This window comes from Mixophyes fleayi, chromosome 2 (assembly GCF_038048845.1).
Source record: "Mixophyes fleayi isolate aMixFle1 chromosome 2, aMixFle1.hap1, whole genome shotgun sequence".
Taxonomy (NCBI): Eukaryota; Metazoa; Chordata; class Amphibia; order Anura; family Limnodynastidae; genus Mixophyes; species Mixophyes fleayi.
Genome location: NC_134403.1, coordinates 177,483,655 through 177,508,789, shown reverse-complemented (window position 1 = coordinate 177,508,789; position 25,135 = coordinate 177,483,655). Strand labels below are relative to the sequence as shown.

The window sequence follows — 25,135 nt, the reverse complement described above, 5'->3', positions numbered from 1 at the left end:
ATGCAGTTCAGCAATACAGTAGAAGACCTTAAAATGACTTTATGATCACTATATGCATCACAGTGTCAGATTAAAGTCTGTACTAACACTGGACAGACAAAAAATAATGGTTGTAGCCAGCATTAGACCACTTTTTTGAGGTCCAATACTGTAGCGTTTCATTTTTACAAATGTTGGTAAATAAACCAAGGCCAACTCCAAAACAACAACTTTTTTTTTTTTAATTCTCATTAATCGTAATAAATGCACTGCAGTTCTGTTAAAGAGAAGGGGACCTTTAAATAGCTGTAATGAGGTCTAGTAGAGATAAAAATAATAATTAAATGAGCTGCAGTGACATCACTGACACTGCCCTGTGTATGAACCCACAGTGGGTAGCTCTATAAGCATTTCCACCACATTATGGCTACTCAGATAATGCACCCCTTAACATTGAGACTGAAAACAGAAGGGTGAAAGAGCACGATGGATATATTTTTTTATTTTATGTATATTATTCAGCTTACTTATACTTAGCCTTTGATATATATTGACATGAAACAAAGGAACCCATTACTCTTTACAGATGACATGTAATATTTCAGCTAAATGATGTTTAATGTAGCGCCCCAAAAAGAATAGAATCCTACTGCTGTTCCTCCACCTAGACAAATACACTAAATATCAGTGTTCTATGTACAATGAATAATTTGTTAGAGATGCTCAAGTCCATGTGGTCCCCTTCTTCACCAAAGCTTCCGTAACTCACAAGTGCATGAGACCTTTTAAGACAAAATCACACAAGAGCAGAGATATTTTAAAGACATACGCAGAGTCCACAGCACTATGTAAATAGTCATTCAGCTGAAATATAAGAAGTCATCTTTAAAGTTGTTGAGTGTGCTATAAAACAAGTAGCCAAAACACAACAAAAGTTTAATTTAACAAAAAAAACTCCATAAAATGACTCCATTGTATAGGTGTATAATGACGCATCAAGAAAATAGCTTTATTTTATTATTTTTTAGACATCTTCTTCCATTTCTGTCTGTTCCTGTGTCTCTGTCTCAGGGTCTCCGGGAAGAATATTTGTCACTGTCTGAATGAGTTGCTCAATTTGCTCCTCTGTCAGCCTTTCCTCACTCTCCTCCACCATCTATGGAAAACAAAAAAATCTCAAAGAATACGCACATTATATAACTTTCTGCAGTAGTGGACAAAATTATGTAGCATCTCGCACCCATTCAAAAAAAAAATCTAGGAATCATATGAACTTAACGTTCGGGATATTTAGATGCTATGGTTATATGACTGTTATGATTGCAGGTTTATATATGTAACAGTGCTATTAAAGTTGTCATTCAAAACAGTTTGTCATTTTAAATAAAAAACTAAAAATATTTGTGGGCAAAATACCATACAGTCACTTCTGTCCTAGTCTGTTTCACTTACATGCCAATGGTCTTCAGGCTTGGAAGACCTATCTGCTCATTTAATTTATCACAGAATCTCTACCAAAACATAAACCACTGATGCTCTTTTGGACACGGTGGAGAGGATGTCTCACTGGCCATGCAAGCCTCCTGCTCTATTGGTACATGCCTGTAAACAAGCGATGACCTTGTATTGCAAAGCACTAAACCCATTTCCCCCTCAGCCTGTCACCACAAGGTATTTTTACTATTCCCTACCATCATTCCTCAGCTATGTAGTTAGTGGATCGTCTTACCATGGAATGGAAAACGGAATTTACTTACCGGTACATGTTTTTCTCTGATTCCATAGGGGACACTGAAAAGTCTTTACAATGGGGTACAGAGTGGTGTTTGCTTGGAGTTGGCACAATAAAATTTTGTTTGACGTGCTGACTATATCCTCTATATGGCCCTCCTACAAGCCAGTTTAGTACTGTGCCCGAGGAGAGACACTTAACTGATTTTTCGGACAGAGATTAATAAACATAACCAAAGATACAGTAACTGAAAAGATACAGACAGAATTAGTCAACACATAATTGATACAAGGCAGGAAAAAGGACCAGCACTGGGAGGGTGGCCAGTGACCACTGTGGATGAAAGAGAAAACGGAAAGTACTTACCGGTAAATGTCTTTCTCTGATTCCATAGGGGACACTGAAAAGTTCTGACAATGGGAACATCCAAGAGCAACCCTAACGGGAGGGAGAGGCCTAGGACCCCTGCCACACTGAACGGCCAATTTGAGAGTCAGAAGCCAACAGCGTATCAAATTTGTAGAAACGCAGGAAGGTATGTCGACCCGACCAAGTGGCTGCTCTGCACAGTTTCTTAATAGAAACCCCTCTTGCAGCTGCCCAAGAAGGGCCCATGGATCAAGTGGAATGAGCAGCAATAGATGGCGGAGGCGTTCTTGATGAAGCCACATAAGCCTGTTGGATAGTAAGACGTATCCACCGTGCTAAGGTCTGCTTAGAAGCAGGCCACCCTGGACGTACTGCGTCATATAATATAAACAGCGCATCCGTCTTGCGAACTGTTGTCATTCTTTCAACAATATTCTTAGAGCTCTGACCACACCCAGAGAACAGACTGATGGAGAATTATCCTCCTGGATAGGTACCACTATCGGTTGGTTAATGAGGAAAGCTGGTACAACTTTTGGAAGGAACCCCCAACTTTGTTCTTAATTCAGCCCTGTTATTGAAAACCACTAGATATGGTGACTTACATGACAGGGCACTGAAATCCGATACTCGCCTTGCTATAAAACTAAGGCCAATTACATGACCACTTCCATGAAAGATATTTAATTTCCGTTAAATCCAAAGGCTTGAACAGGGAGGACTGGAGGAAGGATAATACCAACTCCAGATCCCATGGCATAGTTGGTGCAACAAACAGGAGGTTGTAATCTCAAAACTCCCTGTAAGTAGGTCTGTACCTACGGGAAAATTGCCAGTTTCTATTGAAAAAATAGATAAGGCTGAGACCTGTACTTTCAAAGATCCCAGTCTCAATCCTGCCTCAAATCCAAAAGAAACAAAACAAAAGAAACAAGGATGTTTTAAAGGCTGAGGTAGATACTTTTTGACCTTTGCACCATGTGATATATGATTTCCAGATTCGATGGTAGTGTTTTCATGTGACTTCTTTCCTTGCAGCCACCATTGTTGTAATGACTGCTGATGGAAAACCTCTGTGCCTTAGGATTGTCCTCTCAATAGCCATGCCGTCAAACACAACCGCTGTAAATGTGGATGAACTAGCGGACCTGGTAGAAGAAGGTGTCTTCTTAGCGGCAGAGGCCATGGGTCGTCCAGAAGCAGGTACTGAATGACTGAGTACCACGCTCTGCGGGCCCAATCAAGTGCTATCAGGAGTTTTTTTTACCCCCGACCTCCTGATCCTCTTGAGAAGTCGAGGAAGCATGGGGAAGGGAGGGAACACATATCCGTCCTGGAAGTTCCATGGAGCTGTCAACGCATCTACTGTCACTGCCTTTGGATACCTTGTCCGAGCACAATAAAGTGGAAGCTTGAAATTGTGTCTTGATGCCATCAAGTCTATTTGCGGCAGACCCCACCGGCTTACTAGGGATTGAAACAACTCTGTGTTCAATTCCCATTCTCCTTGAAGAATGTCCTGGCGACTTAAAAAGTCTGCCTCCCAGTTTTCTATCCCTGGTATGAAAACTGACGATATCACCTGTGCATGATTCTCTGCCCAGCGCAGAATGTGACTTACTTCGTTCATTGTACTTCTGCTCCGGGTTCTGCCTTGGCGATTTATATATGCGACAGCAGTCGCATTGTCTTACTGCACTTGAATAGTCCTTCTTTGAAGAAGGGACTGTGCTTTCAGAAGAGCATAAAATATTGCTCTGAGCTCCAGACAATTTAATTGGTAGATTTATTTCCTGCCGCGACCAGCAAACTTGGAAAGTGTGACCCAGAGTCACTGCTCCCCAATCTCTCTGACTCGCATCTGTGGTAAGGAGTGTCCAGTCGGATACCCTGAAAATTCTGCCGCTCAGAAGATGGCTTAACTTTAGCCACCACGAGGGACAATCTTGTTTTCGAAGCCAAGGTAACTAACTTTTGCAGAAACAGATGAGATCCTGTCCACTGACTAAATACGTCTAGCTGCAAGGTCCGGAAATGGAACCTTCCATAAGGTATGGGTTCGAACGTAGCCACCACCCTCCCTAGAAGGCGTGTACATGTGTCGACAGACACCCTGTGGTGTTTTAGCATCTCCCCTATCATATTTTGGATAGCTACCGCCTTGTCCTGAGGAAGGAATATTTTCTTCTGGACAGTATCCAATATCATCCCTAGAAATTTTAGTCTCTGGGAAGGTATCAATTTTGATTTTCCGAAATTAACCATCCATCCTTGTTTTAATATCAACTGATGAGTCAACGAGATGTTTCTGAGCATCTCTGGGTGCCTTTATTAGGAAATTTTCCAGGTATGGAGTTATCATAACCCCCTGAGTATTTCTCGGAATTCTATTATGTATACATGAGTGACTAGACTTGTCAACCATAAATCTGAACGGTCTCCCTCCAAATCTGAGCAAAATCCCAAAGACGGACTCCTAGTTTGGAATCCCCCAGGTAGGACTGGAGACAGTCATGCACAGGGCTTAGTACTGGATCTACTCTCTTGCGAGGAGGATGCAGCGGCAGTACGACCTGTGCCCCTGAATCATCTAGAAGACATGGCAGCTCTGCTGGTTCTTCCCCTATATCTGGCGGAAGTCCGAAAGGACCCAAACGATTGTGCAGCATAGCTTATACGTGGAGTTGGAGTAGCTGATGGCAGAAAGGAAATCTTCCCCCATTGTCTGAGAAATCCATTTATCTAGTCCTTCCCCAAGCAACATTTTCCCATTTTAAGATAGAGCTCCTACTCCCCTCCTAGAACCTCCATCAGTCTGCCATTGTCTAAGCCAGAGATTCTTGCGACTAGCAACCGCCATAGCAGATACGAGGGATCCGACCATACCCACTTCTCTAGCTGCTTCACCTAAATAGGATGCAGCCTCTCTTATATGGTCTGTTAATCTTACCAAATCCTCTACAACAGCCCCCTCAGTTATACCAGTCTTGAGCTGAATAGGCCATTCCTCTACAGCCTTGTTGACCCACACACTAGCCATGATGGGCCGCAATTGTATTCCAGCTGCCACATACATATTTTTAAGAATGGTTCTAGGTTCCTGACTGAACCATCCATTAACGAAGTTACTCCCGGTACTGGTAAGGTCATTTTCTTTTCAACCTAGATACAGAAGAGTCTACTAAAGGGGGCGACTCCCAGTCCTTCCTATTATCCTTTGGAAAGGGATAGGATGCCAAACAATTTCAAGGCACCGAGAATCTCTTTTCTGGCTTTTCCCAGGCCTTTGCAAAATGCTCATCTAGTTCAATAGACACTGGAAACGTTACAGCTGGCTTATATCCCTTGGTAGAAAATATTGGCCGAGATGGTCCTGGTTCAGGCTCACTGACCTTAAGGACCTGGCATACCGCCATTATCAAAGCCTCTAAACCTTGCGACACCGACTCTGACCCATCCTGGATCAGGTCTGTGTCTGAATCTTGAAGAGATTCTCCTTCTTCCATCAGAGGAATTCTCTCCCCATCAGAACCAGGGTCGACTCGATTTGAGGAGGGGCTTCGCAATATTGTACAAGATCACCCTGCCCCGAAATGAACTTAGTTCTGCAGAGTACAGATTTTTCAGAAATCTTAGCTGTCCCTTTCCCTGCCATGCTTTTTATCATACAACGTACAACAGGAAGATACAGTGAATGGAGAAGCAGATAGAGAGGATATCAACTCTAATATGTATATACCAAGTACACACTGGGTATATACATGCAGCGTATGAGACGCACTGGGCCTTATACTGTTACACCATACTCACAGTTTTACTGCTAACTCACTGCTCTATCCCAACTGTTCAAGGGCTCTGAGAGTGATCCCGGCAGAACGGTTTGTGCTGAGAAGAGAATACAGCATGAGACCTCTTCCAGAGCTTGCATGCTAGAAAGGGATTTTTATCTCTACAGCCGCCAGCAACATGCTCCACCCACTTCTGGCTTACACCTGTGAACCGCAGCCTGCCCCAACTTCATAATATCGATCCTCTCACTAGTGGAAGAATCGCCTATACAGTACATGCTGCCTGACTTTTGCCAAGTTGCGGGGTTTAGCAGCGGTAACCAGACGCAAGCTCTTTTAAGACCTGCGGTGTGATTCCTAGAGACAGGGTGGTCTCATTTGCTGGGATCCCGTGTCTCAATCTATATGCGAGATGGACCGGGTCCTCCCAGCGGTTCCCTCGGTGCAGATGAAGGTAAGAGGCAGAACAAACCTGTCTGCCCTCAAGCTTGAGCTTCTCTAAAAATGAACAAATGGTGGGAAAAAAAAAAAAGTTAAATCTCTTGGAGAAGCTCAATGCTTGTCCAACTCCTTGAGCACAAATTGTAAACTGGCTTGTAGGAGCGGCATAGAGAGGATATAGTCAGCACTTCAAACAAATTCATTGAAATTGAACAACAATTAAAAAAAGAAAAAGCACATTTATGTTACAGAACAGGAATAAAATAGTGTCCAATGGCAAGAAAGTAGTATTATGTATCACTGATTCTTAGAGGCAAGTATAAATTCATTACATTCATTCATAAGAACGTAACAAATATTATTGACAAATATAGGGATGTTTTAAAAAAAAAAAAAAAACACCCTTCGATGGAGAGAAGCATCAGGATAGCAAAGTGCTTTCTTATAAAGAGATCTGTACATACCAACTGGATTTCCACTGCTGTCATAGGGCGGTGGTTAAGTAGCTGCAACTTTTCTGCTCTGTGAAAATGGAACAATGTTATTTTTAGATAAACTGTGCTTTCTGGGGGTTAAATGAAACAGTAGATGATAACAGTTATGTGTGGTTCACAAAGGATAGATACTTTATTCCAACTTCCATGTCACCTTCCTTAAAACACCACACTTGCAACAATACCAGCTTGTCTTAAGATGGCGCTACAAAAGAGAGCACTGTTGTTTTAATAGATCAACATAAATAAACAAATATATATGAAGGATGTTGGTTGGATTATACAATTCATCTCTAGCAAGGTTACTTTAATCAAGGAGAAATCATTTACCACCCAATTTTAAATTCCTTTGTTTACGGTTATAAGATATATGAATTAATTGAACAAGCTAAAGAAGATTGTGGACCTTACAAAGATACTTATGAGTTTTGTTGATCTCTATTTATTATGTCTTTATTTTCACATATTTCATGTCATAGTTACAGGAAATACTGGTTTGTTTTGTATACCACTTTTCTAAGACAACACAAATCAGACTTCAGATTCATTAGGAGATTCTGTTGATTAAAACTTAAGATCCCACCTGATGCCCAGTGGCCATTTTACCCTAGCCTCCACAATCTACATTTCATCCTCTAATCGTTCAAACTTTGGTGAGCTCAAGTTTTCTTACAAAACATATACTAACTTTTGTGCTGTAGACTCATATCTTACTAAAAAGAGAAAGGTCCTCTTTGAGTAAAATATCACTGACACTTTTGCAAAAATGTGAAGCTGTTATTCTAGCCCAGAAACAAATGGTTATTTAAAAGGTTTTGTGATCACTTACCAGAATATCCTCTTAACCCCTCATCTCTGCAGTGCAATCATCAAGCATCTTGTATACCAAAATGTATCAAAAGAGCAAAAAAACTGCTCAGGGCAACACAGGCCCTGTTTTTTCAGAGAAATCCAAGCCTACGCTGGACAACCTCTGATCTATCTTAATCTTCTACCCCAGCTCTCTGTCAGTAGTGGAGCTTGACCCCAATACTCAAGCTGTTTTTGCTCATTTGCTTGATGGTATTAAAGCAACATTTCACCTGTGACTAAGAAAGGCAGTTTAGGAATTCAAATGAGAAATTGCTTCTTTTGGCAATAGAATGGACTCATTTGAGGCTAAGACAGTTGAACACTGTTGTTAGATAGAGAACTGGCCTCACCACATTCTGAAATTGAAGCACGAGGACCTTGAAAATTGGTCTCGAAGAGACAACCTAAGGATATTCGATGTTTGGAAATCTGTGTCCAACGCCTCTTTATAGACTTTCCTTAAGGATCTCTTTGTACACATTCTGTCAGGTCCCCTGAGGCTCTCAGAGTCAAGCAGAATCCTAGAGACATTGCCTGCCTACATTACTTTTGGACAAAAGGCCGAATACATGCCGCTACCAGAGATCGCTCTACCACTAAATTCAGAGACATGCACATCCAAGTTTTTCAAGACGTTACCCATTCCACCATCCAAAGGCAAAGAGATTTCCAGACGGTCTTCACAATTTTTCAGCAACATAATTTTAAATACAGATTGGGTTTCCCACTTTAACGTCCAAAACACTGAGACAAGGCCAAAAGGTTCTTTCCAAATTGGATATACTCTCCGTACCTCTGCTCTCACTCAACCAAATGAAACTCTCCCAAACCCCTAAGGACTAAGCCTCAGCACCTGAGTGGACAAGAGCAGGACAATGAATTGATCATGAGATCAACCCCACTCTGACACAACAAACCTGTTTCATTGCAGTTGAACTAAGAGGATATTTCTGGACAATGATTCTGGATATTTTTCAATTTCCAGTTACTCCGCTATTTCATAGTATTACTAGTAATGAAATTGACTTAATTTTCTCCAATGGTGGCTTCAAGTTCTCCATTTCAATTAATTCAACACTCCCAAAGTCATCAATAGTCCAAATAGTTGATGTTCGATCGACTGTTTTTCCCTTTTTAGTGTTTGAATGTTTTATGGATATTGTCCTTTTTGTACTCGTGTTTTATTTTTCCACTTTAGGATGTTTTTCTCACAAACATCTTATTACCCAGATCAATCTTTTCGCTCTCCTTCCCCTTTTCACATGGGTTTTTACTGTTATCTCCCCTCCCCCTGCACTAACCTACTAAATTAGCCTTACCAGAGTTTCTGTCTAATACAGGGCTCTTGGTCCTGGTTGACACCACTAACTTCGCACAGCCACCTTTAGCTTTACAATAGCAAATTTCTGCTATAGTTTTTCTAATGAACCAACACTTGGTTCCTTCCCAACAGGGTTTTGAACCAACGTAGACCCCCCCCCCCTACATTCTTGCCCTCCTCCCCTCTGTAGATCCAGCTGGGTCTCGTTTTTTCTACAGTGCTCCTTTTTGTTATCATGTTGTTATCAACTCTCCAAATGTTTTCACAATGAACCTAAAACTGCTATCCATGCATTTGAATGACCAAAGGGTCCAACTCCAGGATTTAAAGAGACCAGCAAGGGGTGGCAACTTGTGCATATCAAATTTTAAACATTACTGCTTGACACGCAGTTTGCTCAATGCAATCTATTAAAACTGCTTGGTCTGGACCTTGATAGAGGCAGAAAGTTGAGAATATCATCTGTTTCCACCCTCCTAAGGCTTCCGCGGCCAATTTATCTGAAGTTGGTCTTAATCCGCCGTGTGATCTCTCATTCTTTCACAACCTGAATTTGGGCCACATCATATCCTTATTATAGAACCATTGGTTTCTACCAGGCCATAACCCCAAGCACTTTTGAACTGTGGCTCACAAGTGGGCACTCATTTCCAACTTTTCTGATATTCAAACAAAATTTAACATTCCTAACAAAAATTTCTGTCAATTTCTTCAAATAAGTTATTAGCATAATATTGTTAAAGACTGTTTAAATTGTAGACCTCTTACTACTTTGGAATCCCTCTGCCTTAGGCTAGGTACACACTGAAGAATTTTCTGACCGACGTGTTATCTACAACGATTTTACCAACGACTGAAGGTCCGAACACTCGGGTGATTCATGCATACACACGGACACGATTTACCTTCAGATCTGTGCTCTTCATCTGGTGCTCTATTCATTCATTCATTCTTGTCACAGTGACTAAAACTACCTAGCTATCCACATGTCCTTATGAATTCCGTTAGCGTCTGCGACTCTGGAACAAAAAACTTTCAGTCTCAGAACAAACAATCTATTCCATCTGCAGCACTATCTACATTTAGTCACCAGGACATGTTCGGCTGAAAAGACAATCACTCTATAAAACTCTATGTAAATCATGATCGCGAGTGCATACACACAAAATGATCGGAAGGTGATTGGAACAAGATTATTAAACGGTATGACCAATCAAATGGAACAACAATCGGCACTTTGAAACTATTGTTGTTCATCGTGTGATTATACACACTAACGCGATTTGTGTTCGAGCGGTTGTTTTATCCTGTGATTGGCCCGATAATTGGCTGAAAAATTTCCAGTGTGTACCTAGTCTTAGACAAACCTTAACAGAAGGCCTTGTGTCAATGCTATATGCTAAGCTCAAGCCTGTAGGTTCATCCTCACAAGTTAGCATGGGAAACAGACTAGGGAGACATTGGATATCGAGGATTTGGAAGAAAGTTGGCAACACAGCCTCCAGCTCCATATGTGTTAGGATAAAAGAGAATTAATAAAAATGATTATACCACTGATATTAATTACCAACAAGACTAAGTAAATGTTGTCCCAATATAATTCTAGATGTCGGAGAGGTTGCTCCGCAGCAGGATCTTTTCTTCACAATTGGCGACAGTGTCCCAAGCTCTCAACATTCAAAAACTGTTCTTATTAAGATATCAAAAACTAAATAAGGACAGTATTATAATTTCTTCTTCATAATGCCTCAAAATCATTCATCAAGTTATGGGAACCTTGGATGTCAACCTTCAAAATCCACTTTCCATTTTCTTGACCCTGATCTTAACCCTTATGCTCATCCACTTTTGAACTAGACATGAATGACAAAAACTAAACACTGGAAGACACTTCTCTTCAATCTTCCTGGTTCTTACCCATCCCTTATCTCGTATCTAGACCACCCTAGACTTCTTCTGCTAGTGTTCATCTTACCCACTCGCTTATGTATAGCCAAAAAAAAAATCAGTATGTCCCTAGTAACTTTATTTTTTACATTAACTGATCTGATTGAAGATAATCAAAGTAAATGAGCACATATTTCTCTGCTACTTCATATACAATCTATTAAGTTTATTCTGTATTGTTACTTACTTGTTAAAAAAAAGCCACAAAAACGAAAGATACAAAGCTAAAGGATATTTTAGGTTGTTAGCCAGTGAACCTGGCTAACGACCTAAAACACAAACCTAAAACAAAAACATGAAGACACATAACGTTAAAGTAACTATAAATGTTAGTAATAAAAATGCTAAATTGACTAAAATGAAAGGCAGCCCTATATTTACCCTTGCAAAGAAGAAAGAGAACATGTTGACTGTTTAATGATGTTGTTCTCCTCTTCCTGCTGTAATCATTACCAATGCTGATTTAATGTACATTATGCAGTCAGTATCCTGCCAGCTTTAGTAGAACAGCTATCTCTTCGGAGACATGATGAGTAGAAATTAAACATTTTGATGACTACATTTGTAGGATTGCAGTTAGGACAAACAGTAGTCATTTTCATTGCAAGATAAGACTGCTACAAAACCTTTTGCTGTATTACACAATAAAAAATGGGAGCAGAAACTCAGTAAATAAAGAAAGATATAAAAATCCATTGTGCTGTTGCTGGGCATAGTGCCACAGAGTAAATGTGTAGGGTAGTAATGTGATGAGACAGTTTGTTGTGCTCTGTTCAATAAAAGTGTTATATAAAATATGATCAAAGAATTAAAGCTAATATGAATATCCAATATTGCTGTCATTTGTTAATGTTTATGCTGCATGCCAGGCAGCTTTAAAAAGAGAAAAAAAAAAGTGTGTGGATTGTGTATAGTCTCCAAATCACAGTACACTGCATGACATGCCAAAAGCCTTAAACATGTGCAAGTATGAAGCACAAAACAACATATGGCCCACTAGCCCCCTCTTTTACTGTCCATGTAAAAATTAGCCAAAGAATGTGCAGCAATAACATATTTCACAAAAGAGAATAGCAAGCTCTGTCATAAAATACAGAAATGCTAGCATAGCCGATGCTCATAGTGGCATGTATCATTTGGAGTGTATGACAGATTCTTTTGATTATACCACTGCTAGCCCTGCTGATAAATGCAGAAACGTAGAAAACTGAATGAACTGCTTGCTGAATACCTATGTTTTACTGAACATTTGTAAAAAAATAAAGAAAACACTAATTAGAATTAGCATATATAAATTATGCAGTAAATAACTGAAAGAATATTCTCAACTGAGTTGCCAGGCTAAGAGCAAATAATGACCAGCAGGTCAGGCATGTCTGCCAATGCAAAGCAGTTCATGTGCTACTAATTTCCAACAAGACCTATCAGGAGAAGTAAAATATAAAGAGACTCTAATTGCGGGGAGGGGGGTGATACTTTAGCCACCAGATTGGAGGTCTGCTTTATACATTCGCAGTTAAATTAAAGGTCTGATTTGTACAATAGGGGTACTAGGGGTGAATTTGCATACTACCCACAAGACTGGAGTTCTGCTGTTACACTAGTCACCCAATTGGGCAGTGCTATGGATAAGTGTCATCATATCTGGAGTTTGAATTGAACCATTACTACCAGAATGGGCTCCGCTTTGTATATTAAAATGGGAAGGCACTGTAACAATTAGATGGGGACTGCTGTCTGGTAATAGAGGGGTTAGGGAATCTATGAGCAGAAACTATCAGGAATGGACATCATAGGTAGCATGCAGAGAGGGATTAGGACTTAAAGCCACAATAATTAAGGGAGAGCCAGGTAGGGAGTTTTGTCAGGTTTTAGGGCCCATAAGATTTCTGATGGAGACCCTGGGTCTATATTAGAACCTTTGTCAACAATGGGTTGCCAACAAATGCAATAAGGCTCAGTATTAGACATTAATTTGTAATTATCGTACATTAAAGGGAATATTATTGAATGCTGATGAATGTAATACAATGCAATAGAAATGCAAACATACAGACGATTTTCTACTTTGTACATAACTGGAAACAAACCATTTGTTCTTAGAACATCCCCATATCGCTGCTATTGCTGCAGTTCAATGCAGTCTGCACCAATGGAAGTCATGCATGTGGTTTGCATACATTCAGAGCTACTTCATCTTGGTATTTACTGTTCATTTTCTGAACATTATGCACATTACAATATAAATAAAGCCTCTATTTAGCAAACTACTACTTACTTGGTCAATTTATGCCCTTTCATGGCAATTAGGAAGTCCTGTACTATTTCAGGACTTTGATGTTGGCAAGGACTGTTGGACAAGTATTTCATGGTCTATAGAAAAAAAATACAAATTCATGTTATTTACATTAGCAGCGATCAGTATAATTGGAAATGTTAATTAGTGATTACACTTGTTTTTTTGAGACAGAATATTTCGTTTCAGAGTCACAGAAGCTAACGAAATTCATTAGGACATGTGGATAGCTATAACAAGGCGGTATTAATCAGTATGACAATGTGACAGTAGTGAATGAATGAATATTGTGCTGTCATTCTCCGGACTAGAGGACCAGATAAAGGACCAGTTGAGGAGCACAGATCTGAAGGTAAATCGGGTCAGTGTGTATGCATGAATCGTCACACTGATCGGACCTTCAGTCGTAGGTATAATCGTTTGAGATAGCATATCGGTCTGAACAATTCTTCAGTGTGTACCCAGCTTAAGTGTGTTAGCTTCACTACAACTCTGTGTAATGTAAATACTGGCTGCTCCAAACATGTTGCCAGAGTTTAGTGAAAGGGGGAGGCAGTGTTTAGTGCAATTATTGGATGCATGCATGCATTGTCTGGTGGGAATAACAGCTTATTGCTACAATCATTGCACACATAGTTGTGATGTTAATACAGACTGTCCTTTTCTCTAATTTAAACATCAAATTACCCTTTAATATTTTGTGTAGCCAGAGCTTACCCTTTAAAAAGAAATGGGACTCGCTACTGTACTCACAATAAGTTGGAGCAGCCACGTTGTATCAACGGAGGAAAATTGAATTATTATTTATGACCAGAAATACCCTAGTGGCATCACAGTCACCAAACTGTAATGAACAACTGAAGAATGTGCTTATCTGAGCCTCAGGCCTCCCCTTCATCATCATCATTTATTTATATAGCGCCACTAATTCCATAGCGCTGTACAGAGAACTCATTCACATCAGTCCCTGCCCCATTGGAGCTTACAGTCTAAATTCCCTAATATAGAAACACACTCACACTCAGAGGGAGACAGACAGACAGAGACTACGGTCAATTTTGATAGCAGCCAATTAACCTACCAGTATGTTTTTGGAGTGTGGGAGGAAACTGGAGCACCCGGAGGAAACCCACGCAAACACATGGAGAACATACAAACTCCACACAGATAAGGCCATGGTCGGGAATCGAACTCATGACCCCAGTGCTGTGAGGCGGAAGTGCTAACCACTAGGCCACTGTGTTGCCTAGTTGTCCTTTAGATTATAAACACTCATAAGCAGGGAGGGACCTCTCTCCTCCTGTCTTCTTGTCCATTCCCATGCAGTCCACCTGTGCCTTCCCGTACCATGCCTCTTGCAAGTTTGCTTGTTTATTATATACCTTACTTATTACAATTTATGTACAGTGTTTTGCTTGAATGTCCTGTATTTTGTCTGTAGATTTTCTACAGATAATGCTCTATTTGGTCACAGTGTGCGGCAGTGCAGAAATGTGTGGTGCCATATAAATAATCATTTTTATTATAATCAATAAGCAAATTAAAATAATTGCAAGCAGATATTAGCTTTAATCATTCTATTGCAGGTTACAGTACATTTCTGCTACTAAAAAGCATGATAGTTTACAAAACAAGGAACTATAAACACATAAGTTGTAATTGCAAAGAATGTACGTCTGACAACACAAATAGTCAAGGACTATTTAATAATCATAATGGATATTATGATTTTGAATAATCATAATTATTACTAACTGTGCACAATGTGCAAACTTGCTATACAATTATATAAACAATAACATAATGCATATAAAGTCTTACACACAGTACACGACACATTTCAATATGATGATACCATACGAAGGAACCACTTGCAAATAGATTTCTCTTTATGTTACCACTTTCTGTTTAAGCTCTTCTTGCTCTAGCTGCTATTGCTCTTAGTAAAGTTATTACTCTTCTTTGCTTCCTTCCTTAGTTATTGTTTTACCCAATTACTGCTATTTTGACTGATTTTTCGAATGCTTGTCAAGTCTGAGTCCTCTTTTCTTGCGTCCCTCATTCCCAGGTTATCTATTCCTTGTTTACCTGCTTGTGTGTCTTACTTTCTCCTTCCTTCCTCATGTGCTCTCCTTTTCTTTCCTTGTCCCAGTAATATCTAGAGAGCACAGCATTCCCTAGAGGTAGTGGAGCCAGGGAGATCGTCAAACGCCAGTCCCAGGGCTTATAAAGACTTTTACAGCATTATATAAATAAAGGATAATATTGCTAAGAACATACTTGCCTGTGTCATATTTCGGCATGCCATTAGAGCTACAACAAAGAAAACCAGACGACACAAATACATTTTCTAACACTTAACCTCTTGATTCTGTCTGAATGCCAAGTACAGCATAATATTACAAAGCACCTATTCCTACAAACCCTCTTATTTCACAAACACTGGGATTTTAGATTTAGGAAATCTTTAAGAATTCTGACCTAAAACAAAAGACATATTTACTTGTCATTCGTTACAACAAGACCTAAGACAACATGAAGCACCATGTGTGAAAAGCTGCACCCATGATTTTGTATAGAGCCACCTTTAGTAGGAATAACTTGAAGTAATCGTTGAGTATAAGTTCATCAGTCCCTTTTATCATATTTGAAGAATTTTAGCTCACACCTCCTTAGCACAGTGCCGCATTGATATTAGAGGGCATCAGGATTAAGCATAGCAATTTTAAGATCCTGCCACAGCCTCTCAATAGGCTTGTGCATCTCCACTGGTCTTGCCTGTTCGGGTGACATTGTAACCCAAAGTCTTGTCCCTCATTCAATTGCAACTAAGCAATGTACTTCAACGATTTTTGGAGAGAATGGGCTTTTTCCTGACTAGCTTTCTGATTGTTGAAAGAGGTCCATAGTTCCCTAATTGTAGTTATTGGGTTTTTTGTGATTTTTCGGTGCATCATAGAGTCTGATCTTTGGATAAATTTGTTGGGATCCTCACCCATGGTAAGATTTGAAAATAATTTCAATGTTCTCCATTTGTAAATAATCTCCCTCTTGTAGACTTACAATTGTTTATAAATGGTGCTATTAACCTTTCCAGACTGCTGAGCAGCGACAATTGCTTCTTTGAGATCATTACATATGTCCTTTCTGTATTACAGCTTACGCAAGTAGCGTAGCGCATGCGCAATGAGCTACGTTACTTGCGTAAGCTCTATTTACAGTATTAGGTGATTCCCCCACTAGCGTGGGAAAATCACATAATACAGTAGTTAGAGCTTGCGCAATGAACGTCCTACTAGGTTGGATGTGTTAGCGGCGGCTCCACAGTTTTTTTATTTTTCTACAATCAAGATGAAAGTGTCGTGGATATTACAAATATGGGGCCTTCCTGGCCGAAGCAACGAAGACTTCAATCAACAAGGGGTCCATTCTGGGCGAAGCAAAGAGATTGGACAAGCCATCACTTTTGGAAGGTATCATTTTTGCTGGGACTTGGGCAAGCACGGACTATTGGAAGATATAATTATTAAGGGACTGGGGCAAGCAAGCAGACTTTGGAGAAGAAAGAAGACATCTTTGGTGAGTATTTGGGGTGTTTTTATTTTTATTAAATAGATGTGGTGAAAATGAGGGTGGTTAGTGTGTTTATTGTGGGTTTTTTATTTTTAATAAATATGTGTGGTGTTTACTAGGGTGTTGTTATTTATTTAACAATTTTTTTTGTGGAACTACAGGTCCCAGCAAGCCAGGGATGTCAGGGCATGTTGGCACTTGTGGTTCTACAAGTGCCAACATGCCCTGGCTGCCATGGGTATGCTGGTGCTTGTAGTTATACAAGCAGCAGCATGGCCACACTGTTTTTGGCAACCTGGCTGGCTGGGACTTGTAGTTCCACAAAACAAAATGGCGTCCGTTTATTATTTTTACTCTTTATCGCCGTATTACCCTACTACCCACAGCCCAGGGGTAGTAGGAAGAGCCCTAGTGCTATCAGCACTGGGCTGATTCTTTCTAGGGGGGGGGGGGGGGGGCGCTCGTTTTTTTCGGTGGACCACACTCCCTAGGGAATCCAGCCCAGCGCTGAACAGTCTAGGGTTGGTTAGTCATTATGGCAGGGGGACCCCTGCCGTGTGTCCCTCTACTATAGTGCCGCCAACCCTGGCTGGTTTGCCTAATGCTGGTAAAGTGAAAATTGGGGGAACCCAACGCAAATTTTTTCCCCGATTTTCACGGGACCAGCACTAGTCAGGCAGCAGGAATAAGGGGTGACCTCACGCTTTTTTTTTTCTATTTTTATCTATTCTTTAACATTTTAACACTGCCAGGGCAGTGTAACAGTGATGTGTTTGTACAACACGCTGCTATCAAGCAGAGTGTTGTATCTGGCGTGTTTTGAAGCAAACTCTCCTGAGTTTACTTACTCCCAGCTTCATACATTTGAGACTTGTATAGCTGCAGTGGCAAACAGTCGGGAGTTTGATCTCTGGCGATTTTGCAAATAGCCATTTTGACAGAAGCAAAACTCTGGCGATTTTGCATGAAATCTCAGCTTTATACATCTGCGAGTTTTAACTCTCCCGAGAAAATCGCTGGAGTTGCAAAATCACACTTTGATACATTTACCCCCTGGTGTTAGACAACTGCACTTCACACTTCAGCCACATAAAATTACACCAGTCCATTGTCTTACACACACAAAAACTGCACTTACTCATACATTGCAGAGTCTCTCGGGAAGCATCTGACCTTCTCCCCGGGTAATTAAAGACTGATTGAGGTGCCTTGCAGCCTTTTAACAGCCCCAAGCAGGTGCAACTCTAGATTACTAGCAGAGTGAACTACAACATACTCTGGTAAAATGTAAGATACACACACACTAAGTCACTGTTAATTACCTGCTATCAAAATTGACCCTAGTCTGTCTGTCTCTCTGTCTGTCTCTGTGTGTGTGTGTTAGAGAATTTAGACTGTAAGCTCCAATGGGGCAGGGACTGATGTGAATGAGTTCTCTGTACAGCGCTGCGGAATCAGTGACGCTATATAAATGATGATGATGATTACTAGCAGAGTGAACTACAACATACTCTGGTAAAATGGAAGAAACACACACTAAGTCACTGGAATGAGGCTAGATGGCAGAGGTATGTGTCCCAGGCTTTCTGACTTATGTATGTCAAAACACCAGGGAGAATGTGTAGGTGTGTCGGAAAAGCTTCCCAGAGGGTGCTTCCGTGCTGTAACAAAACATGGTAAGAGTCCCCGTGTTATGTATGAAGAAAGAGAAGGGTCAACTCCATACATAAGGCCCAGTCAGGGTCTTCTGGTCTGCCAGTCTCTAAGCAGATCAGGAGTTGCACCTGTGTGGTGCCTGTTAAAATGCAGCTAGAATGTGCAATCAGTCTCTCACTGACTGGGGAGCAAGTCAGATGGCTCCTGAGAGAAATTGCAACTTTGTCTTGAGAGTTCCATTCATTTGGTTTAAGTGAGGGACACTAGGCCCCTCACTCTAGTGAGGGAATACATTTGTATTAGCTAGTAGCCGGACTGCTAGGATTTTGTTTATGTTTTTGCTCTGTTTGCAAGCTGGTGAATAAAACTAGCTGAGGCTATAGAACCTGAAACACTGGATTTGTGTGATGTTCTGTGCAACTGTCCACCCCAGAGGACTGCGTCCCCAATATGATCTTGTCTCAAACATATATATATATATATATATATATATATATATATATATATATATATATATATATATATATATATATATATATATATATATAAATAAAACACACAAACATCCACAACATTAATGTGTCTTTAAACATCTTCTTGTTAATGCCTTTGCTTTCCTCTTAATACTCTTGCTCTCATGTCTAATTTTCTCTCATTATTTACCCTTATGTCCACATGTTTCTCTGTTATCCCTTTCTCCCCTTCAAACAACTCCTCTCTTCTTCACATTTAGCTCATATGACTGCTTTCTACCTACCCACAGTTCCTCACAGCTGCTTACACTGAGCTCAAGCTCTCTTTTCATTGGCTGTAAATGGAGGAGCCTCACTCCGGTCCCATAGGGATCCGTGAGGGAAGATACGTGCAGGCACTCGGTTTTTCACCATTGTCAGCGGTCCCTGCTTATCTCCACTTTAATGGAGCAGTTTCTATCACATGAATATACCCTGAACACCAATGCATATTTTTATAAGGTCTCTTACATAACCTCTTTCTTACACCAGCTTACTATATTTAAAAAAAAATAACACTATTATAAATATACATTATAATATATATATATATATATATATATATATATATATATATATATATATATATATATGAGATGGGCAGACTCGGTTCCCTGAGATCCAAATTCATCCGAATCTAGCCTATCCGAGTACCGAGCGGAGCACGCTCTGTACTCTCCCGCCCGTTCGGATTCGAAATCGAGGCAAAACGTCATTGTGACGTATTCGTATTTCTGAGCTCAGTTCTCGCGAGATTTGAAAAGCATAAATACCAGCCTCCACAGCAATCCATCGCCATTTGACAGAGGGAGAAAGCAGGGTTAGGTCACACTTTCTATATCAGTGCAGGGACAGAGCAGTAATTGGACACATTATTGTTTCTATTCAATACCATTCTAATCTTAATACCAGTTGTTACAGCAGTAAGAGGAGGATAGAGGAGGGTTTTTGTGCAGTTTCTGCCACTCCAAGTGCTTTTGGGGTGTCCCCCATTCTTTTGCATTCATTTTTCTGGCTGTCAAAAGTCCTGTTTGTCAGCAGTCTAAAAAAATAATATTTAGCACTCCAAGTGCTTTTGGGGTGTCCCCCATTCTTTTGCATTAATTTTTCTGGCTGTCAAAAGTCATATTTGTCAGCAGTATCTAAAACAATTTGTAGCACTACAAGTGCTTTGGCCTCATAATGGATTCAAAGCAGTCCACATACGAGCAGAATCAGCAACCAGGTTCTGTCACCAGTCCTGATGGTAGTGTTCCCAGTACGTCATCTGGGAAAGGCGATGTCAAACTACACAGTCTTTTGAAATCAGTCCAAAAAACACACACCAAAAAAAAATTTACAGTGTTGAAGCGAAAAAGAAGTGTAACTGAGGAAAAGTTAACTGCCGATAATTTTTTTTTTGCCAACATGCCATTCTACACACGCAGTGGCAAAGAGAGAATGAGGCCTTCACCTTTCTCTATTAGTGGCAGATCCAAAAATGTTACCGAGCCTACAAGTGGTGCACAACTACTGTTACGTGTGAAAGCCGAGCTGCAAGCTAACATCAAGGCATTAGAGGATAATGTTTGCTCTGAATCAGAAATGACACCAATCCCTGTGGAGAGTCCATCCACCAGTGGTATGTCTAATCGTGAGCTTTCTAATAATGTACCCATAAAGAAGGGCCCTTTCAGCAGTTCTGCTGATGTGTGCCTGAACAGCCCTAGTGTAGCCGGTGATACACCAAGTGAGGATGACACTTTGGAATTAGAAGAGGATGAGGGGGATATTTGGGTAGCCGACGAGGGAGCTGATGAGGATGCGGTTGATTGTGTAAGTCCTGCGCCAGTGGCAGCAGGGTGGCACCATTGCAGCAGTTCTGGCACGTGAGGTTCTGGCACGTGAGGTTCTGGCACCAATTTGCTCTTTCCAAACACAAGCAGCGATGACGCAGGTGGCAGACCACAACAGTTTGACATCTGGGCTGGTTTGAAGGATTTGACAAAAAAAATGCGTGACCTTGCCCATAACTGCAACCAATCCTACTATTAACATGCAAAGGATGGTGGAGGGCCTAGCAGGGATTAAACTGTATTTTTCCTAATTTGCACTAATACGGTTTGGGTGTAATATACACCCAAAGTCGAGTGCTCAATTGCTAAGAGTCATTGATGAAGAGGAAGACAAGCAGGCTTGTCTGTAAAATTTGCAGGCAAATTCTACTACGTTATATAGGTAACACCCAAAGAGAAGAGCTCCATTGCTAATTGTAATTGCTGAAATAGAAATAATAGGGCTGACACTCTTTGTGTAAATCTGCAGTTATATTTTATTGTACCATAGGTCACTCAGAAACAGGAGAGGTGGCAAGGTTCAGTGCTAATCTTCCTCAAACAATACTAATTCATCCCACCATCATAGAAGTCTGTGTACTAAGATATAATTGCCGATAATGTCCTTCAAAATGGAATTAGTAGTTCATTTTAGGGCACAGCTGTTCCGATTTTTGGCCAATTCTTTTACAGCAGAGCAAATATCTAAATGTTGTGCCAAATCATCTGCATCACCACTGGGTGTCTTGGGAAAGCAATTTTTTGTACAACAAGCAGGTGCCTGAGAAACTGAAGGAGAAGACGTCTCAACAAGATGTCGATAGGTCTTGGATCCTTGCAAAGCAAATTAAGTATTTCGTCCACAATTAAAATATAGTTAGCACTTTTACTTTGTTTCATGTCACACGTTAAATTTCTGTAGCTCCTTGTGAAAATGTATTATTAAGGCAATCAGTTGACTCAAGCTAACCTTGTCTGCACTCTCTTCACAGGTGACTACTTCGCTGGACTAAAGTACATTCCCCTCAAATGCTAGTCTTTTTGCAGCTGCTGCATTCTCCTACATGCTGTTGCAGAAAACTGAAATTGCCCCTAAATTTTTCCGGACACAAACAGCATCCCCTGCATGTCATTTTTTAAAGGTTCTGTAACACCAAGTTGATTGTGTGTGCAAAACAGGAAATGTGATGGAATTCAACCCCGCTGTAATGCTTGACCAATATTGGGGTCGTCATCAGAAATGACATATCCTCAGGAGATTCCAAGCAGGATCTTTAAATGACATCCCTTAGTTTTTGGAACAGATTGTCAGCTGTATGCCTCTTAGTGAAGCTGCTGATACACAAAGTAGCCTACTTCTGAAAAATGTGACGTACTTGGGTACATGCTGCTGCTGTTCCTGCTGGTGAAGGCGAATGACCAACCCAGTGGCCTGTCAGAGTCATATAATCTATACCTTGCCCAGTTCCGCTTGCCCACATATCTGTGGTTAAGTGTACAGTGGGTAGAATGTCATTTTGTAGCCCAATGATTACATTTTTAAGAACTTTCTAGTAGAGGTGAGGAATAGCTTTTCGAGTAAAATGGGGTCGTCATGGAATTTGGTAATAGGGACAGAACACCTCAAGTAACTGTCTAAAACCAGCTGCATTAATAATGGACATTGGACGCAGATCTAATACTAGCATAGTCCTTATGGCGTCTGCGATCCACTTTGTGACTGGGTGACAGATTTCATACTTGCTTTCTCTTGCAAAGGATTGTTTAACTGTAAATTATTGGTTATGGGGCTATTGATGATGAAGGTGTTGGGGGGGATAGATTGCAGGTGCTGGGATGTAGATGAGAGAAGGGAGGCAGATGATACTGGACTGCTTGTTGTAATTTTTTTTTAACCTAAGTTTCTGATTTCCCCAACAGCTTTCCAAGAACTCGCTGGAAAATGACGTAACATGGATGAGGATCCCAGATGGTTAAGGTCCCTACCTCTAAACGCTACAAATGGCTAGACAACTGTTGTCAGGATTTCTGTAAAAATAATTCCACACTTTAAGGGGTGGATTTTTGGTCTTATGCCCAGGCATGACAATGGCCTTTTTCTTATTACTGGCAAGAACTGCAGCAATTTTTCTTTGAAAGTGTATGAAAATCATATTGTGACTTAGGAGGTGGGCAAAATTGAATGGAAATGACTGGAAATTATTGTTAGTGAGGTTAATAATAATGTAGGTACAAAATAATACCTAAATTATGTTATTTTAGGCCAAAAAAAAATGTAATTTTTTTAACAAATAGCGAAACAAAACCAAAACCAAAACCAAAACATGCAATGGCGATTTGGCAAAACGAAAACCAAAACACAGGGGTCAGGGAGCACCTCTAATATATATATATATATATATATATATATATATATATATATATACATACATACACACACACACTCTATCAAAACATATTTCTCCCACTGCAGTTTAAGGGACGTGGAGGTATTATCCACACACATACACATACATATATTATCATGGGGAGATAAACAGATGTGACCTGTTTATACTAAACAATAACATACTTTCAAGTATGTAACCTAACATCTAGTGGCTAAAAGCACATCTGCATTCTATAATGATGTAAAGATATGATTGCCTTCCATCTCCAAAAGAAGTTAATGGGCAATTGAAGAGATCTATTACATTTCAAAGCTATAATTTCATGTAACAGCTGTAATCTGGTCTGGTAAAAGTTACCATGAAACAGTTATGTCTTTGGGAACAACCTAGCTAGTTCGATCAATGATAATGTTAGTTTCTAGATTACATACATATGTAATGACTACAAAGCTATGACATGTTTAACATAAATATAAATGTATTCCAGCATGTTCCTGCAGCACACGTGGAAATCATTAAAACAGATAAAGAACGGTGTACACATGCTGGCAATTGTGGTGCCCTCTATTGGAAAAATAGAGAGATAACATGAGACTACCAAACAGAAATGGAAATTATTGCAAGAAACTAGTACTCAACCTTCACAAATTACATTATAAAAATAGAAAATGTAATCTGGTACCTCCTCTGGACAAGTGTTAGCATTGTTTTAGAGTAAACCACAGCAATTAACTGAAAACGTCACAGTCTTCATTCTCTTAGTAAGTTATAGCTGTCTTGCAGAGTAGATGGTGTGTGGCAGATGTATGCATTCACCTCAGCTAAGAAAAAACTTTGTTTTATTTTTTTAAAAAACCACTACACATTTCTTCAATCTGTTAATACGTAAAAATTCTTTGAGCAAGGTAAGTCTGCCAGGTGATTCTGCTTTTCTATTCTACCATGTTTGTTGCTAGCTATTATTAATGAGAGTTGGCAGGCAAAAATAAAAATCGGATTATGGTGTTTGTGCAGATACTGAGTTTATCTGGCCCAATTATACTCATTATACTCTGGCTGGCCACAGCAGGGGTAGTTTACTATGCCAGGGAAGCCTACCCAGTACCTTCTAGGGTTCTTACAGTCACTCAGGCAAATGCAGTTACAAAAGAACAGTACATTTATTGTAATAAAAATAACCACTAGACTACTATGTACAGACAGTAAAAAAATGACAGGCAGGTTTACCAATTATCTCTCCCTTACCCCACTAGCTTATAGAACTACAATCATGTGTAGGTCCTGACTTGCAGAATCCAAGACCCATGGAGTTCTTCTGAGCTGCAGATATACCCGCAGGATGCTCAATCCAACAGTTTTACACATGTTCTGAAAGCTGGAATTCTTCCCAGGATCAAATAAAAAAGAAAGACAACCTAGCATCCCTGGCTCTCACTCTTTCCTCTATACCAGTGGTTCCCAAACTTTCTCAGCTCGAGGCACCCTTAGGGTCACCATAATTTTTCCAAGGCACCCCTAAGCAAAAATAATTACCGGGTAGTCCCGTTTTTTAAGTAGTTGGGTCAAAATGACGTAAGATGTATTTAGATCCCTTCACCATCACATTGTGCCCCACTCTTCGCCATCTCACACCCTGTGTCCCCCTCTTCGCCATCTCACTCTGACCCCCTTCAGCGTCTCTCTCGGTCCCCCTCCTTCAGCGTCTCTCTCTATCCCCCTCCTTTAGTGTCTCTCTGTCCCTCCTCCTTCAGTGTCTCTCTGTCCCTCCTCCTTCAGTGTCTCTCTGTCCCTCCTCCTTCAGTGTCTCTCTGTCCCTCCTCCTTCAGCGTCTCTCTCTGTCCCCCTCCTTCAGCGTCTCTCTCTGTCCCCCTCCTTCAGCGTCTCTCTCTGTCCCCCTCCTTCAGCGTCTCTCTCTGTCCCCCTCCTTCAGCGTCTCTCTGTCCCCCTCCTTCAGCGTCTCTCTCTGCCCTC

The 25,135-nt window shown here is 40.5% G+C and overlaps 1 protein-coding gene across 2 annotated transcripts in view; it reads right to left on the bottom strand.

Annotated features, from left to right (window-relative positions):
- Positions 1 to 453: 453 nt before the first annotated feature.
- CRCP (CGRP receptor component) overlaps positions 454 to 25,135 on the bottom strand; it is a 30,413-nt gene continuing 5,731 nt past the window's right edge. For both annotated transcript variants that reach the window (XM_075195033.1, XM_075195031.1), the window contains exons 4-6: positions 13,202 to 13,296; positions 6,774 to 6,831; positions 454 to 1,135 (exon numbers count right to left, since the gene is read on the bottom strand). In XM_075195033.1, the coding sequence (XP_075051134.1) occupies positions 1,004 to 1,135; positions 6,774 to 6,831; positions 13,202 to 13,296 (285 nt within the window). In that variant the 3' untranslated portion in view covers positions 454 to 1,003. The remainder of the gene's footprint in view (positions 1,136 to 6,773; positions 6,832 to 13,201; positions 13,297 to 25,135) is intronic.